The sequence below is a fragment of the Typopeltis vanoorti genome, chromosome 13 (assembly GCF_054136105.1).
Source record: "Typopeltis vanoorti isolate ZY-2024b chromosome 13, IOZ_Tvanoo_1.0, whole genome shotgun sequence".
NCBI classification, from domain to species: Eukaryota; Metazoa; Arthropoda; class Arachnida; order Uropygi; family Thelyphonidae; genus Typopeltis; species Typopeltis vanoorti.
The window spans coordinates 123,706,681-123,724,920 of NC_143561.1; the positions used below are offsets into that span (position 1 = coordinate 123,706,681).

The following is an 18,240-nucleotide window of genomic DNA, read 5'->3' on the forward strand; positions in this document are numbered from 1 at the left end:
CCTGTTGGGTATCTACTTTGATACTGAACGAACGAGAATGGGCTGGCAATTTGGGATTTAGCCGACCAAATTGTATTCTTATTGGTTAAACCAAAATAAAAAATGATGGTACAACATGACAAAATTTCATGCCGGCTGGGGCGTCGCCCGGTTAAACAAGGCCCCCGTTGTTTTCGCCAGGGAACCAGGGCGAACAGCGAAAAGTCAGCTACTGGAACAAATCTGAAAACAAACCCCAACTCAACATCACCAGAGTTAAAGATCGGTACTATCAACGTAAGAAGCCTGAATGGCAAAGAAATGGAGCTAGCTGAGGAATTAGATAAGTACCAGATCGACATAATAGGGGTGACTGAAACAAAAAAGACCAAAACTGGTGAGATCTTTCTGAGCAATAAATACAAAATGTTATATTCAGGCAATGACAATCAAGGAAAAGAAGGAGTAGCCATAGTATTAAACACAAAATACGAGGCTAATCTTCTTGAATGGCAGTCAGTCTCAAGTAGAGTAATGTGGGCAAATATGAGAATGGGGAACTGGACAATGAGACTTATTTGTGCCTATGGTCCCACAGAAGGTTCTACTAAGGTAGAAGTGGAGGAATTTTTTGAGGCTTTAGAAAAAGCAACTGACACAATGAAAAAGGAAAAGTTGGTCCTTGTTGGGGATCTAAATAGTAGAGTAGGAAATGATTGTGAGACATACAAAAATATTTTGGGAAAATTTGGAGAAAAGAGCAAAGCTAATAATAATGGCAAATATCTGTTGGATTTCTGTCAGGACATGGACTGGTTATTACTAACACCATGTTCCAACATAAAAATGTGCACAAATTCACATGGAGAGAAAAGGCTAGGAATAAGAAAAGTCTCATTGACTATGTTATTGTTGATAGTGATGTTTTCTCCCTGGTGCAGGACACCAGAGTGTACAGAGGATTTGAAATTGGAAGTGATCACTATTTAGTCTTGAGCAGGATAAAATTGAATTTCATATTGAAAAGAATAACATGTAAGAAAGTTTTAAAGCGAATAAAAGTTGAGCAGCTCTCAGATGTGAACTGTAGACTAAAATACAGAAATATTATTGGAAAGAAAATGAAAGAGTTTGAGAACAGGAATCAAACCTTGGAGATTCAGTGGCAAACTCTGAAGGAAACATTGATTGCTTCTGCCAGAGAGGCATGTGGTGAGGTTGTGTGCAAGGATAAAAAAATCAGAACTCCCTGGTGGCCACAGGAAGTTAAAGAGGCAGTGAAGGAAAAGAAGAAAGCATATCAAAAGTTACTGGCAAATAAGTCAGCTTTTACTCTTACAGAATACAGAGACAAATGTAAGAAAGCTAAACACTGTGTAAAACTAGCTAAACAAAAGTCATGGGAGGACTTTGGCAAGGATATAGAAAATAAATATCAAGAAGGTGGCAAAATATTCTGGAGGTTGTTGAAGAAGCTTAGGAATGGAGGAAAGAGTGCTGTAAAAGGAATTAGAGATGATAAAGGTGAAATGAAAACAGGAGAAAAAGATATCCTTGAAGTATGGAGTAATTACTTTGAAAAACTGCTAAATGAAACAAGCAGTGATGACAGCACAGTGATAAAAAACACTGACCAGGCATGCAGTCAGGAATACATATCCATACTTGAAGTAGAAAAAGCCATCAAAGGCTTGAAATGTGGAAAGGCAGCAGGAGTAGATGATATTCGACCAGAAATGCTGAAGTATGGTGGTATAAGAGTCTTACAGTGGCTGCACTGCATAGTTCAGAAAGCCTGGACAGAGGGACGAATTCCCGATGATTGGAGTAGAGCTCTCATAGTACCCATATATAAAAAGGGAAATAAAACTGAATGTGAGAATTACAGAGGTATTTCCCTACTGAGTGTTCCTGGCAAGATCTATGCAAGTATACTTGAGAAACGGTTGAGAAGAATTGTGGAAGAAAAGCTTGGTGAAGAACAAGCTGGATTCAGGCCAAATAGAGGCTGTCAGGATCAGATCTTCACTTTACGACAAATAGTCGAGAAAGCATGGGAATATAACAAAGATCTGTATTTAAGTTTTGTCGATTTGGAAAAGGCATATGACAAGGTGCCAAGAGAGAAGCTATTCAATACGCTGCAGTTATATGGTGTCAATGGGGCATTATATCAAGCAATACTTAGTCTTTATTTGAGTTGTGAGTCAGCAGTTAGAATTGAAGGAAGTACAGGAAGATGGTTTAATGTTAAATCTGGTGTGAGACAAGGATGTACATTATCCCCTCTGTTATTCATTATCTATATGGATCACATTATGAAGGAATGTGGTATTAAACCTGATATCAAAATTGGAGATGTTAATGTCAGCTCTTTGCTTTATGCGGATGATATTATACTTCTAAATAAATCCGCTACAAGTCTGCAAGATTCTCTGACTAAATTGAATAGCTGTTGTAATAGATATGGTATGAAGGTCAGCAATAAAAAGACAAAGACAATGAAAATAGGCAGAATCATTGAAAATGTCAACTGTGCTGTGAATGGAGAACCTGTGGAACAAGTAAAACATTTCAGCTACTTAGGCACAATTTTTAGTGAAGATGGTAAACTAAATATAGAAATAGACAACAGAATCAGCAAAGCTGGTATCATGGGAAGTCAATTGAATAAATTCATATGGAATAAGAAAGAAATTAGTCGGAACACTAAATTAGCTGCATACAAGACTGTGTTGAAACCAATTTTAACTTATGGATCTGAGAGCTGGGTCAGAAGTAAAACACTTGACCAAAGACTAGAGACCGCAGATATGAGAGTCCTGAGAAAGATTAGAGGCGTGAACAGATGGCATCAATGGCAATATCATATTAAAAACGAGGATATTAGGAAAGAACTTGACATTGTCAGCATCCAGGAATTCGTTAGCAGAGCTAATCTCAGATGGTATGGTCACTTAAATAGAATGGGAGAGGAAAGATTAGCAAAACAAGTGTTCTCTGCCAAGTTGGCAGGAAAACGACCCAGAGGAAGACCAAGATATAGGTGGATTGATACGGTACAAAGTGCCTTAGATGATAGAAATATAAGATCTGATAATGTTGGAGTCTTGACAAGTAACAGACTGATTTGGAGGAAAATTGTAGATAGGAAGTTAGTAATGATGTAATTTTTTCATGTAGTACTGTCATATCCTGTACACCCCTTGAGGGTACATGGCAGGAATTTGATGATGATGATGATGATGATGGATTTGTTGGAACATAACCCCATCAAAAATCAAAAAGATAATGTCAAACAGTGCATTGTGTTATAGGTAAAGAAAAAAATTGACAAACTACCCACCATACTGCTGTAATACGATACTTTTTACTGGTAATGCAATCCCAAGCTGGGGAGGGGAAAAACGGGGGGGGGGGGGCGATGGGAAAGTTTAGGCAACTAACCCACACAGGCAGATGCATTTGCAAACCATCCCACCCACAACAATAAGGTATCATAAAAACTAACCGACTAACCTATATTCCTGGGTTTTCTTGCAGAACTCAATCATATACACCACACCTTCCTATCAAATAGATATAGTTTCTTTATCAGAAAATAAAGAATCTTTCCAACAATCTGCAACCTTCTTTTCAGAAAGACTATCAATACCATCACCATCCCCCTACACCCACAAGGCACATCAGAAATATTGCTGTTTATTTCTGCAGAGCTTTCAGCCTCACTTCGAACTGGCTACCCTTATCTAATCAGCAAATGTCCAGTTCTCGCCTCTCTTTGTTCCTGAAGTTGGCCTACTATAGACAGACGGGAAGATCAGCAACCATCTGCACAGAACACAAAAAATACATCTGCAATCATGAGTATTGTCAATTAGGCCATGCTTTGGATATGACTCATAGAATCAACTGGAAGAAAATCAACAAGCTTCATCACAGCAAATTTAGAAGAGAAAAGATTGTTTTGAGAATCAACTTTCCACAGGCAGTCGATTCTCAGATTTACTGCAACCACTCTTAGGGATATTAAATATCTGCTTTATGTCACTTTCAAAGGCATTTCTATGGATGTTTTTCTGAACTGGCAACCACTATCAATTCCTCCACATCATTCCAAGACAAGAGCACAAGTTTTTCAAGAACTCGTTTCCTTGAGCAACATACATATGCACTGTTACCTTTGCCAAATTATTTAGTTAAAGCAAATGTGTGTTTGCTTTAACTAAATAATTACAAGAAAAAAAAAAAAAAAAAGCCAAGTCTAAGAAAAGTGCATTAATTAAGCATGTGCTACACAAGTGGGGATCATGATACCATAGCTTAGAGATGCGTTAGTTATTTACTAATAATTACTAGCATTTATTATGAGAATACTTGGTTTGGGATTTGTTAGTCAACATTTATACCAAGTATGCAATCTTTTATTCCATGATAAAACAGTGACAATAAGTCTGTAGCTAATGCCAGTCATAAAAACAGCGTCTAACCATAGTGCACCCATTTGTTGTTTTCTGCTAAATCTAAATAAGTCATTCCACTTAAATGACTATGGGAAATACAGCTTTTACCATAATTTAAAACCAAGTAACTTCTGCTCGGAAAATTGATTTCTGACGACTGCAAATCCATGAAACTAATTTGCACTTTGGAGAATCCTTTTAAAGAAATACTATTTGTTCTAAAGCATGTTTCACATGAACATTTTACCATATTAAAGGCAGAACTTAGTTAAACATTTAATGCTTTATAACTATTAACATACCTTTTCATCTTCCACAACACACACAATTTGAAGCTTTTGAATACCATATGCCAAAGGAACAAGCTTTGCTAAAGAAAAATATACAAACAAAAATAATAAACTATAATATGATTGCATTAGAAAGTTCTTAAACCTATAAGAAATGCTATTTGAATAATACAGGAGAGAAGGAAATTAATAAATGAATTTTCTGTTTAATTTTCATAAAACAAATGGCATAATATGGAAAGAAGATGAAAAGTATTTACAGGTAAATGGTTTCAAAACATTAAAATAACAAAAGTGGCAACTACCGTAATGGAAAATGAATGATCATATTATTATTGAGGTTGAAAGTATTTTTTATCTTTGTGATACTATATATTAAAGATACCAAGAAATTACACTCTTGGTTTAATCCTTTATCCAAGTGTAAGGTTTGTGCATGAAGTAACTTCAAAACTGGGCTACTTGTATGTAGAGGCTAATGACTTCACATCACTTGCCTTAGTATCCCATAAGCTTACACTTGGATAAAGGATAAAATCAAGAATACAATTTCTTGGCATCTTTAATTTGTAGGGTTTTTTTTAATTTTTTATTTTATTTTATTTTTTTTTTAAATGTTGGGCCCGTACACAGGAGGTTGATTGGTCAACCCATAGTACATTAGTGGTGTGTATGGGTGGTGGTTGGGAAAGGAGGAATTTGTTTACATTTGATTTGAATGACTTTAAATTGTATTCCTTGGGAAACACAGCAGTTGCAGGGATGAAGGAAGAGGGATAAAAGAAATTTGTTCTGTTTGTTTCTAGTGTACTGTGAAGGGATGCTGTGCAGCAGCTGCACGTGTTCCAATGAGCTTAGTACTGAGCGGGGAAATTATTGATGTTATTTCAGATGAGCATTTCCCATGGAAATATTTGTAGAATATACTTACTGCAGGGACCAAACGTCTGTGTGAAAGTGGGGGGGGGGGGGGTAGAGTTAGTAAAGGATGGATCATTGATAAGTCTAATTGCCATCCTCTGTATTGAGTCCAGCATTTCGAAAGAGCTTTTAGGGGCCCCACCCCATATGTAGGAGCATTATTCAATAGTTGGGAGGATTTGTGACTTGTATAATGTTAGTAGCTATTCAGGGGTGAAGTAACATCTTGAGCAGAAGAGAAAGTCTAGTTTTTTTTTGAGGCTGAGGATGCAATGTTTGAGATGTGTTTGTGCCAGGAGAGGTTTGATGGGAGGGTGATTCCGAGGAGCGATATCTCAGGCTGTCTGGAAATTTGGGTATCGTAGAAAAGGATACTGGGAAAAAGATATGGGAAATAGTACAAAACTGGGTTTTGCTGGCGTTGAAATTTATGAGGTTATCCGAACCCCATTGTAGGATGGATTGGAGATCAGAGTTGAGGGTGGTGGTGGTTGATGTTCTGTAGGATGAGGAGAGCTGTGTAGGGTAAGGCTTATCGAATGCAAGCAAGGAGTGTAGTGTGCTGTCATCTGCAAAACTGTGTATTGGATTGGAGGTCAATTGCAGTAGGTCGTTGATGTACAGCAGGAACAGGGTTGGTGAGAGGATAGGGAGCCATCCACCATCACACACACAGTGTGCATCCAGACAGAAAACTGGCAATCTACCTACAGAAGTCCTGGGTCAGACCGAATGATGGTAGTTTGCCTTGTAGGCCTTTGTGCCAAACCCGGTCAAAGGCTTTGGAGATATCTAGTGCAACCACTTGAGATTCGCCAAACCTCTCCATAGCATTTGTCCAGAGATGGGTGATAAATGTGAGTAGATCTCCTGTTGATCGGCAGTGGCGGAATCCATGGTGGTGTGCCTTCAAGATAGTGTAGGAGGTGGGAATTGATGATTTTTTCCCATTACCTTTGACAGGACTGAGGTAAGTGAGATAGGGCGGTAATTGGATGGTAGTGACTTGTCAACCTTCCTGGGAATGGGCTGAATACAGACCATTTCCAGTTTGTGGGATAGATTCCAGTGGAGTAGGAGAGTATATACAGCTGACATAGGATAGGGGTCAGTTCTGGAGTACAATTTTTTAGAACAATGGGGGGAATGTCAGGAGACTTTTGTGTCTAATTGGGACAGTATTTTTCTGATTTCATCCTGGTAAAAGGATATAGGGGGCATTGTATGTTGGGTGTCTGGAATGGGTGGGGGACATTTACCATCGTCAGTTATGCATCATTTGAAGCAAAGTATGAGGTCAGAAGATTGGCTTTTTCTGTGGGTGATGAGGCAGTAGATGTGATAGAGATGGGAATAGTGTTGGACAGGCTGCTAGTTTCCTGCTTTTTGCTCTTTCGAACTCTGTTTTGGAAACGTTGATTATTTTTTTTGCATCTATTATGGGCTTCGGTGTAAGCTTTGAAGGAGGATGAGGTTCTTGATTTCCACCAGTTGTGGTATGTCTGGTGTTTCATCTCTACAACCTTAGCACATCTTTTGGAGAACCAGAGTTTCATTAGGGAATGGCAGTTCAGAGTGTTGTGTGGAATGTACATATACATGCCGGTGAGGATTACTTTGGTAATAAGCTCGGTGCATTTTTCTAGACTCCAGATACCAAACACATTCAGGTAGTATATCTAACTGAAAAAATCTTTTAAAATCTATCTCTAATCCAGAGTATTTTAGCAATAAGGTGTGACACCTTTTGACTACTTGTATATGGAAATATAACTTCTGCATTACTGCAAACCTTAGTATCACTTCTGGGTCTTGCTTCCACTGATGCACTTTTGCATAGAAGTGTTCATTGTGCTGAGATACATTATGGTTGGTTGACAAATTTGGTATACTCCTGTAAAATTGGTGATTTTTGTCTGTTTTTATTGTGTTTTCTCTCGGAAAATTAGTGTTCAGTATATTTAGTGTTTTATCACATTTTTATTAAGATATTTCAAATTTACTATACGTTTAAAATGGTGCCAAAAAAAGGCAAGAAATGTAATGTTGAAGCAGATCATCAGAGAGAGACGATGCAGGAATTGAAAAAAGTCGAGAGGCATTTAAATGAACAGAAGAAAAAGAAAAATAAACAGGAAAATAAGAAACAACAAAGCAAGGAAACAGGCAAGTTCACAAAAGAACGGAAATCAGGTAAGTGACATTATTAGTAAAAAGAAAGAAGTTATATGGCGACTCTATAATAAAACATGCAAATATGTTTGGTATCAAGAGTCTAGAAAAACTAAATTATAAAGGGAGGAATAGTGTGACTGTGAGTGTCAGAGCAACAAATGTTATATAACTGTGTTAATGGCAGGAATGGGCTTTGTCATGGGAATGTTGATGTCTACATGTGTAAGGCATTAGAGACGAATAGAGATCTGCATGTTGTCCAACTGTGTCAGGCAGACTGCAGACAAGACAATAATACAAAAGAACAAACAAGGTAGATTATTATATTTGTACACGAATGCTAGTAGTATCAGAAACAAAGGGATAGAGATTGTTGCTTTAGTCAATATGTTGCGACCTCAGATTGTAGGTATTAGTGAGAGCTATCAGAATCAGACCTACCAAATGGTATCGAGTGTCATGGGTACAGTATTTTTAGGCAGATAGAGGATAGAAGAGGGGGGGGGAGGAGTTGCTGCTAATGATATTGGATGACTTGAATCCAGTTAGAGTTGAGACCCATGATTATAGTACTACTACTAACAATATTTCATGTGGCAGTGAGTTTGAAAACCACCTGATGTGAGGTGGAATCTAACAAGATCAATTACATAGTGGGGTGTTGTTACAGACCTTGTTGAATTTCGTGAGAATGAAAATGCATTTATTGAACTGTTGTGGGACAACTTCCTCAAGCAACATGTGACAGAAGGAACTTGAGAGCAAAGAGTGTTAGATTTGATTATAGTGTCAAAGGGTATCTGAGTTAAAGACATAACTATTCTGCCACCAGTTTGGTGACAGTGATCATGTGGTACTCGCTTGGGAAGTGACTAAGTTCATGAATGTTCCATTCAGAAAAGGTTACATGCTGAACTACAAAACAGGAAATTATGACCAATCGAGGAGTATAGATTTCAGTGGAATGGGACTGGTTGCTGGATGGAAAGAACATCGACAGTGCATGGGAAGCATTTAATGATACTTAAATGATGCGATATCAGAATGTGTCCCTAGAGTTTAAAGAATAAATAGAGTAGGAGTAAAATCGATGAGCAATCTTATTAAGCAAGAGATTCATAAGAAAATGACAATGTGCATAAGGATGATGTCCATTATGAAGATTATAAGCAGCAGGCTAGAATAGTCACAACAGTTGTATGGAAAGCAAAGTCTGAGTATGAAAAGAAATTGGCTCTGCGTGCTAAAGACAATCCACAAGAATTCTATCAATATCTGCAAGTAAAAGAAAGAAAGAATAAATCTTCTAAATCCTGATGGCATGAAGGTTACAGATGCAGAAGAGGTTGTTTGGTTAATGAGTGCCCATTTTGTTAAAAGCTATCAACCTGGTGTACGCAACATTGAGCTCACTGTTACCTCTTCACTAGATGAAGAAATGCAAGATATGCAGATGAGGTATTAGAGCTGATGCACAAACTGAATAAGAATTCAGAAATAGGGACTGATGAGATATAAGCAGGTGTGCTAAAAGAGTGTCCAGCTGAACTGGCCATTCCTTTGACAAGGATGTTTAATATGAGTCTCAGAACAGGGAAGATTCTGCAGGAAAGGAAGGAATGTATGGTAATTCCATCGTACAAGGGTGGTGCAAAGACCAATGTATCCAACTATCGACCAATTAGTATCTAAAGAGTGGTGGTGAAGATTTTGGAAATATTGGTTAAGATTCGCATTCAGAAATGGGTTGAAAGTGAATGCCTACTTTGCAATGAATAACATGGATTTACTAAGGGAAGGTCATGTTTTAGCAACTTGCTCACATTCTATAACAATGTTACCATTGAACTACACAAGGGGAATGGATACACCCAGAGGTGAGCTATAAGGGGCTCATGCAAGCCCTTTGTTTAATTTTTCTCAAATTTGTGAGCCCTTCTTGTTTAATAATCTTGCAGAAGTAAAAAATACCAGCATGGAATGTATACATGTTACTATAAATTCACATGGATTTTCTGATAACTATATAAAAAAATCATCTCATTGCATTTTGTTCTGATGGAGCTAGTGTAATGTTAGGAAACAAATCAGGTGTTGCAATCAAACTTCAAAAAAAAAAAAAAAAAAAAAAATCCCAACGTTGTGATTTGGCATTGCACTTATCGTTTACACTTATCATTAGAAGATTCGATAAAAAAACATTAAAAAATAAATCATTTTGAAATATTTATGGATAAATTATATGCTTTTTATCATCAATCATCAAAAAATCAACGAGAATTAAATACCATTGCAAAAGACCTTGGTATCGAAATTTTAAAGATCGTAAATGTGTTTGGACCATGACGGGCAGCTTGCAGTTTACAAACAGCTATTGCTTTGTGGAGAAATTACCCAGCTTTATGCAAGCATTTTGCATCGAACAATAAATATAAAGGCTTTTTAAACTGACTTCTCAATTTGGAATTTTTAAAAGATCTAGCATTAATGGTTGATATCCTACAGGAATTATGATATCTGTCAGAAGCTCCACAAAGTCGCAATATAAGTATTATAAGGGCTAAGTTAGGATTTTTTTTTCTTTTTTTCCCCCTCATTGATGCGAGCCCTTTGTTAAAATTTCCATAGCTCACAACTGGATACAGCATAATACAGCATGGTAAACTGTTGCATAATTAGGAGAAAATGGGTTTGGGTTAGAATATTAGCATGAATAAGAGGATGGCTAACTGACATATCAAAAAGTGGGGGGGGGGATGTAAGCTTGCAAGATTTAAGATACCACAAGGATCAGTGCTTGGTCCACTGTTATTCAATCTGTGCATTAATGTTATTGGGAACGATTTGACAAGTGACATATAGCTATTTGCTGATGATGCAAAGATAGGTAGGGTAATCAACGACGCTGCTGATATGTAACACTTGCAGAATGATTTGAATAGGCTGGAATTGTGGGCATGAGAAAATGGGTGTCAGTTCAATGTCAGTAAATGTAAAATCATTCACTTCGGTTTGATTAGCTATCCAATATCATATTATTTTGGTGGGATTAGGCTAGAAGAAACTGATCAGGCCAGGGATCTTGGAGTGTTGATAGATTGGAAGTTGAAGTTTAGGGGCCATGTAGCAAAGATCGCAAATACAACTCAAAAGATAATTGCAATGCTGAAACGAACGTTAACGTGTAAAGATAAGGAAGTCATTTTGCCTCTTTTAAAGGCCTTGATAAGACCAACTGGACTATTGTGTGCAGGTCTGGTCTCCTGGTTTCTGTTGTGATTCTGATCTATTGGAGAAAGAGTACAAAGGAGAGTGTTAAAAATGATATCAGGATTGTGGAATATATGAAGACAGATTGAGAATTTGCAGACTGCAGAGCCTAGCAAACAGGAGAAAGAATGATATAATTGAGATTATATCACTCTTTAACTTCGGACTACAAACTTCTGAAAGGAAAGTACGAGAGGGCATCCTTGGAAGCTGAGGCTGCTAAGAAGGGGGTGAGGGCTAGATTTTTCTCTCATATGGTGGTGTGTGATTGGAATGGACTGCCATTGGATGCGAGGAGTGATATAATTGAGATTTACAAACTTCTGAAAGGGTCATACAGGATTTCAATTGATAGAATTTTTCAATTTATGGAAGGTGGAGAAAGTACGAGAGGGCATCCTTGGAAGCTGAGAATGAAGGCCACTAAGAAGGGGGTGAGGGCTAGATTTTTCTCTCATAGGGTGGTGCATGATTGGAATGGACTGCCATTGGATGTTTTGAGTGCAAGCAGTGTGAATGAATTCAAGAATTAGTACGATAGCTGGTGTGTGTAGTATATGTCCTCCCTCAATGAGTCTCTGACTCCCTTGAGTCCTCTCTAATAATAATATGAGCAGATCTGCTTGGTGGTGGGGGGTGAGCCTGTCATTGAGTGGAATCACTGCTGAGTAAAACGATCCTTCAGATCACTAGCACTTGTTGAGCTTAATGTGATCTGGGGGAATCACCTGAGTTTTTGGAGACTTCACTTATATAGTGAAACAGAACTGGGTGGTGACCTTTCCCATAATGCATAGCATTATATGTGTCTGTAAGGATATGTGCTTTGCATTATGGGATACTAAGGCAAGTGATGCAAAGCCATTAGCCTTTATATACAATTAGCCCAGTCATGAAGTAGCTTGCATAAAGGATTAAACAAAGAATATAATTTTGTGGCATCTTAAATTTATATTATTTTGGAGAACTCATGCATGAGAGGTTGGTTAACTTATAACATTCTAGTACTATGGATAGGCAATAAGGAATTTATTCACATTTGATTTAAAAAACTGTGGATTGTATTCTTTGGGAAACATGTGGTGGAAGAGATAAATGAAGCAGCAGAGAAATTTGTTCTGTGGGTTTGGAGTTGAAGTGTGAGGCTGCAGCATGAGTTCAGACAGATTCACAAAACTGAATGGAATTGTGGATGCTAATCTCATGAACAGGAACCATAAAAGTATCTACAGAAGATGCAGGCTGAAGAGACTGAATCCCTGTACATAAGTGACTGGAGCATATTAGTGAGATAGGGGTTGTCAAGCAATCTAACTGCACTTTTCTACATATAATCCAGTATTTTCAGGGAGCTCTTAGGACACCACTGGAGTATTGCTTAGTAATGCTCCATTCCTGTCTTTGATGACATTCAATGTAGGCTTAAATTTGTGCTTTACATAACAAACTAAATGAAACACCAAATGCTATGAACAAAAAATGGAATTACTCTTGGGTGATTGGAATATATATTCTAAGATTAATAAACATCCATAGACCAAGAAGTTGTTAAAAACTTAAATCTAACAATGCAAGACCTCTCAGAATATATGGAGCACCAAAACTGCACAAATGTAATTGCTCACTTAGGCCTATTGTTGATTCCATAGGCAGTCCAACCTACAAGGTCTCAAGATTCCTTTCAAACTTTCTACGTCCTGTCACTGGCAAATCAGCTTCTACAATAAAAAAATTCCACAGAACTTTGCTCAAAAATACAAGATATTAAACTGCCACCTTAAGATACGATGATTAGTTTTGACATCATGTCCCTCTTCATGAATATTCCATACAATGAAATAATGGACCTTCTAGCCCAAGAATTTCCAGATCTATTTGAATTCACAATTACATCAAGATACTTTACATGGAAAAAATAGCTACACCAACAAAATGGAGGGATGAACTGCTATGGGCTCACCACTATCACCTAAACTTGCAAATTTTTATCTGGAAATCCGAAAGCAAGAATCTTTGCTCTTGACAACTATCGATTTGCCCGATTAAACACATTGTTTAATCGGGCAACATTGCCTGCATTGTTTTCGCCAGGGAACCAGGCCGAACAGCGAAAAGTTGACTACTGGAACGAATCTGAAATCACATCCCAACTCAACATCGCCAGAGTCAAACATCGGTACTATCAACATAAGAAGCCTGAATGGCAAAGAAATGGAGCTAGCTGAGGAATTAGGTAAGTACCAGATCGACATAATAGATCGACTGAAACAAAAAACACAAAATCTGATGAGATCTTTCTGAGCAATAAATACAAATTGTTATATTCAGGCAATGAAAATCAAGGAAAAGGAGTAGCCATAGTATTCAACACTAAATACGAGGCTAATCTTCTTGAATGGAAGGCAGTCTCGAGTAGAGTGATGTGGGCAAATATCAGAATGGAGAACTGGACAATGAGACTTATTTGTGCCTATGGTCCAGGAGAAGATTCTACTATGGTAGAAGTGGAGGAATTTTTTGATGCTTTAGAGAAAGCAGCTTACACAATGAAAAAAGGAAGAGTTGGTCCTTGTTGGGGATCTAAATAGCAAAGTAGAAAATGATTGTCAGACATACAAAAATATTTTTGGAAAATTTGGAGAAAAGAGCAAAGCTAATAATAATGGCAAATACTTGTTGGATTTCTGCTGAGGACATGAACTGGTTATTACTAATACCATGTTCCAACATAAAAATGTGCACAAATTCACATGGAGAGAAGAGGCAAGGAATAAGAAAAGTCTCATTGACTATGTTATTGTTGATAGTGATGTTTTCTCCTTGGTGCAGGATACCAGAGTGTGCAGAGGATTTGAAATTGGAAATGATCACTATTTAGTCATGAGCAGGATAAAATTGAATTTCATAATGAAAAGAATGACACATCAAAGAAAGTTTTAAAGCGAATAAAAGTTGAGAAACTCTCAGATGTGAACTGTAGATTAAAATACGCAAAAATTATTGAAGAAAAAATTGAAGAGTTTGAGGACAGTAACCAAACCTTGAAGAAAACCCTGATTGATTCAGTTAGAGAGGTATGTGGTGAGGTTGTCTGCAAGGATAGAAAAATCAGGTGGTGGACACAGGAAGTTAGAGAGGCAGTGAAGGAAAAGAAGAAAGCATATTTCTGGCAAATAAGTCAGCTTGTGCTCTCAGAGAATACAGAGATAAATGTAAGAAAGCTAAACACTGTAAAACTAGCTAAACAAAAGTCATGTGAGGACTTTGGCAAGAACACAGAAAATAAATATCAAGAAGATGGCAAGATATTCTGGCGGTTATTGAAGAAGCTTAGAGGAAAGAGTGCCGTAAAAGGAGTTAGAGATGATAAAGGCGACATAAAAACAGAAGAAAAAGATATCCTTGAAGTATGGAGTAATTACTTCGAAAAATTGCTAAATGAAACAAGCAGTGATAGCACAGTGGTAAAAAAACACTCAACAAGCATACAGTCAGGAATACATATCCATACTTGAACTAGAAAAAGCCATCAAAGGCTTCAAATGTGGAAAGGCAACAGGAGTAGATCGACCAGAAATGCTTAAGTATGGTGGCATAAAAGTCTTACAGTGGTTGAACTGCATAGTTCAGAAGGCTTAGATAGAAGAATGAATTCCTGATGATTGGAGTAGATCTCTAATATATATAAAAAGGAAAAAAAAAACTGAATGTGAGAATTACAGAGGTATTTCCCTACTGAATGTTCCTGGTAAGATCTATGCAAGTATACTTGAGAAACAGTTGAGAAGATTTGTGGAAGAAAAGCTTGGTGAAGAACAAGCTGGATTCAGGCCAAATAGAGGCTGTCAGGATCAGATCTTCACTTTACGATGCGTATTTAAGAGATCTATCTTCCCGTACTTCCTTCAATTCTAACTGCTGACTTGAAACTCAAATAAAGACTAAGTATTGCTTGATATAATGCCCGATTTGGAAAAGGCATATGACAAGGTGCCATGAGAGAAGCTATTCAATACCCTACAGTTATATGGTGTCAATGGGGCATTATATCAAAGCAATACTTAGTCTTTATTTGAGTTGCAAGTCAGCAGTTAGAATTGAAGGAAGTACAGGAAGATGGTTTAATGTTAAATCTGGTGTGAGACAAGGATACATCATCTCCCCTGTTATTCGTTATCTATATGGATCGCATTATGAAGGAAAGTGGTATTAAACATGATATAAAAATTGGAGATGTTAATGTCAGCTCTTTGCTTTATGCGGACGATGTTGTACTTCTAAATAAATCCACTACAAGTTTGCAGATTCCCTGACTAAATTGAATAACTGTTGTAATAGGTATGGTATGAAGGTCAGCATTAAAAAGACAAAGACAATGAAAATAGGTAGAATTGTTGAAAATGTCAACTGTGTTGTGAACGGCTAACCTGTGGAACAAGTAAAACATCTCAGATACTTAGGCACGATTTTTAGTGAAGATGGTAAATTAAATATGGAAATAGACAACAGAATCAACAAAGCTTGGTATGGTAGGAAAGTCAATTGAATAAATTCATATGGAATAAGAGAGAAATTAATCGGAACACTAGGTTAGCTGTATACAAGACAGTGTTCAAATGAGTTTTAACTTATGGATCTGAGAGCTGGGTCAGAAGTAAAACACTTGACCAAAGACTAGAGACTGCAGATATGAGTCCTGAGAAAGATTAGAGGTGTGAACAGATGACATCAATAGCAATATCATATTAAAAACGATGATATTAGGAAAGAACTTGACATAGTCAGCATTCAGGAATGCATTAGAAGAGCTAATCTCAAGTGGTATGGTCACTTAAACAGAATGGGTGAGGAAAGATTAGCAAAACAAATGTTCCCTACCATGCTGGCAGGAAAACGACCCAGAGGAAGACCAAGATATGTGGATTGATACGGTACAAAGTGCCTTAGACGATAGAAATATAAGATCTGATAATGTTGGAATCTTGACAAGTAACAAACTGATTTGGAAGAAAATTGTAGATAGGAATTTAGTAATGATGTAAATTTTTCATGTAGTACTATCATATCATATACACCCTTTGAGGGTACATGTCAGGAATTGATGACGATGAAACACATTTTAAATAAAATGTGTATATTAAATAATATATTAATACATACTAGTCAGTTATATATTGACCCTTTTTGTCAATGACCTCTTGCCATCTGTCCACCAATTTAATTATGCTGCGTTCATAAACTCCTGAGGTTTATTGGCGAAAAACTGATCCAGATGTCTTTTGACAGCCTCCTCATTAGGGAAGGTTTTCGCATTCAGAGAATTCTGCAAAGATTGGAATAAGTGGTTATCAGAAGGTGCCAGGTCCAGTGAATACGGAAGATACTGCAAAACATCCAAGCCAAGATGTAACAATTTACTTCGGATTGTTAACGATGTGTGGAGTCTGGCATTGTCGTGGTGAAAGAATTTCCTTTCCGATTTGCCAGTTCAGGATATTTTGTGCTAACTGCATGGGCAAGTTGCATTAACTGTGAGCAATAGACAGTTGAATCAATCGTTTCAACTGTATTGTCAACTACGAGATGTTACCTGATGGTAACATCTCATAGTGGACAATACCTTTATAATCCCACCACACAGAGAGCATGATCTTCTTTGGGTGTAATCCTGTTTTTGAGGTTGTTTGCAGCGGTTCGCTCTTGTGCCCCCCATGGATCTTTTATGTTCCACATTATCGTACAAGACCCATTTTTCATCTCCCATAATCATCTGCTTCAAAAATGGGTCGTTTTCCTGGCGACGTAGCAGCAAATCACAGATGAATGTGCGAGCAGTCAATTCATGCGGCACCCAAACATTGAATTTTGAAATATATCCCAGCTTGTGCAAATGGTTTTCAATGCTTGTATGGGATATGTTCAGTACTGCAGTAATCTCCCGCACTGTTTGTGACGGATTTTTGTCGATGATATCCTTCACAACACTCGTATTAACCTCGGTCAGGCAACCGGCGTGAGTGGCATCATTGCCGTCGAAATCTCCAGAACAGAATTTGGCAAACCACTTTTGGCATACGCATTCTGTTAAAGGTACCATCGCTATATATGCTGCATATTTTTTTTTTTATAGGCCTCTACAGCTTGTTTGCCTTTTTTGAAATAAAAAAAAGCAAAACATGACGGAAATGTATGCTATTTCCTTCTATTTCCAAAAATATGTTACACACACACACAACTGAAGTAGACCGAATGAAAATTCACTGAAAGGTTATGTGAAATGCCGCCTTTCAACTTCACAATAGTGTTGCACGGTAGCACAACAATAGTGACAGGCGAAGCGGCGTAAACTTGTACTAACGCATAAATGGAACGAACTCATTTGCCAACCCAATAAAATATATTGTTCTGGTTTTGTTTCATGAAAAAATATTGTTTATTATCAATAAAATTACACAGTTTGGTATAATTCAAAATTACTTAAAAATAAAATCCATTCTTGTTTTGGTTTGAGCGAAAAGGTCAATTTTTTCCTTGATGTTTGTGTGACTGGTGAAGAATTTATGGTTCATATGGTTCACTTACAGTCACTACTGTCACAGAACTTATTTCTTGACATTTCTTGCATTTCTGAGGTCATAATTGTCAATAACCCCAATAATATTCTAAAATAAAAACTAACAAATGCTATGTCTTTAATTGTAATGTCCAAAAATTAAAGAGAGGCAGAGTAAATATGATAAGACTCTACTACTGGTGCAAACTGCATATAAAGAACAGTGGAACTGTACGACGGACAGTGCTGCATTATGCTAATAGCTCGCATCTTATTATGATGTGCATATGCTTGCGTGCATAGCAATATGACACTGTGGTAAACACAGTGCTGCTAGCGTCCTTTGCCCTCCATGGATAAAAATCCATCTTGTAGCACTTGGTGCTACAAGATGGATTTTTATTATATTTTATACAAAATAAGAGAATTGTATAGGATTATTGATGATAAAATTAAATATTACAAGCAAATATAAATAAATTAATAAATATATTTATATATCAAGAAAAACTGGGTGTGCTGCAGTTCTACAGTGCCTATGCACGAGCCACCCCTGAGCTTCCATTTCAGTATGGAATCACCATTCTAC

General features: G+C 37.2%; 1 protein-coding gene across 2 annotated transcripts in view; it reads right to left on the reverse strand.

The window, feature by feature from the left end:
• eEF1beta (elongation factor 1-beta) overlaps window positions 1-18,240 on the reverse strand; it is a 150,902-nt gene that overhangs the window by 10,980 nt on the left and 121,682 nt on the right. For both annotated transcript variants that reach the window (XM_090402288.1, XM_090402289.1), the window contains one exon: window positions 4,745-4,812. In XM_090402288.1, coding sequence (XP_090258414.1) covers window positions 4,745-4,812 — 68 coding nt within the window. The remainder of the gene's footprint in view (window positions 1-4,744; window positions 4,813-18,240) is intronic.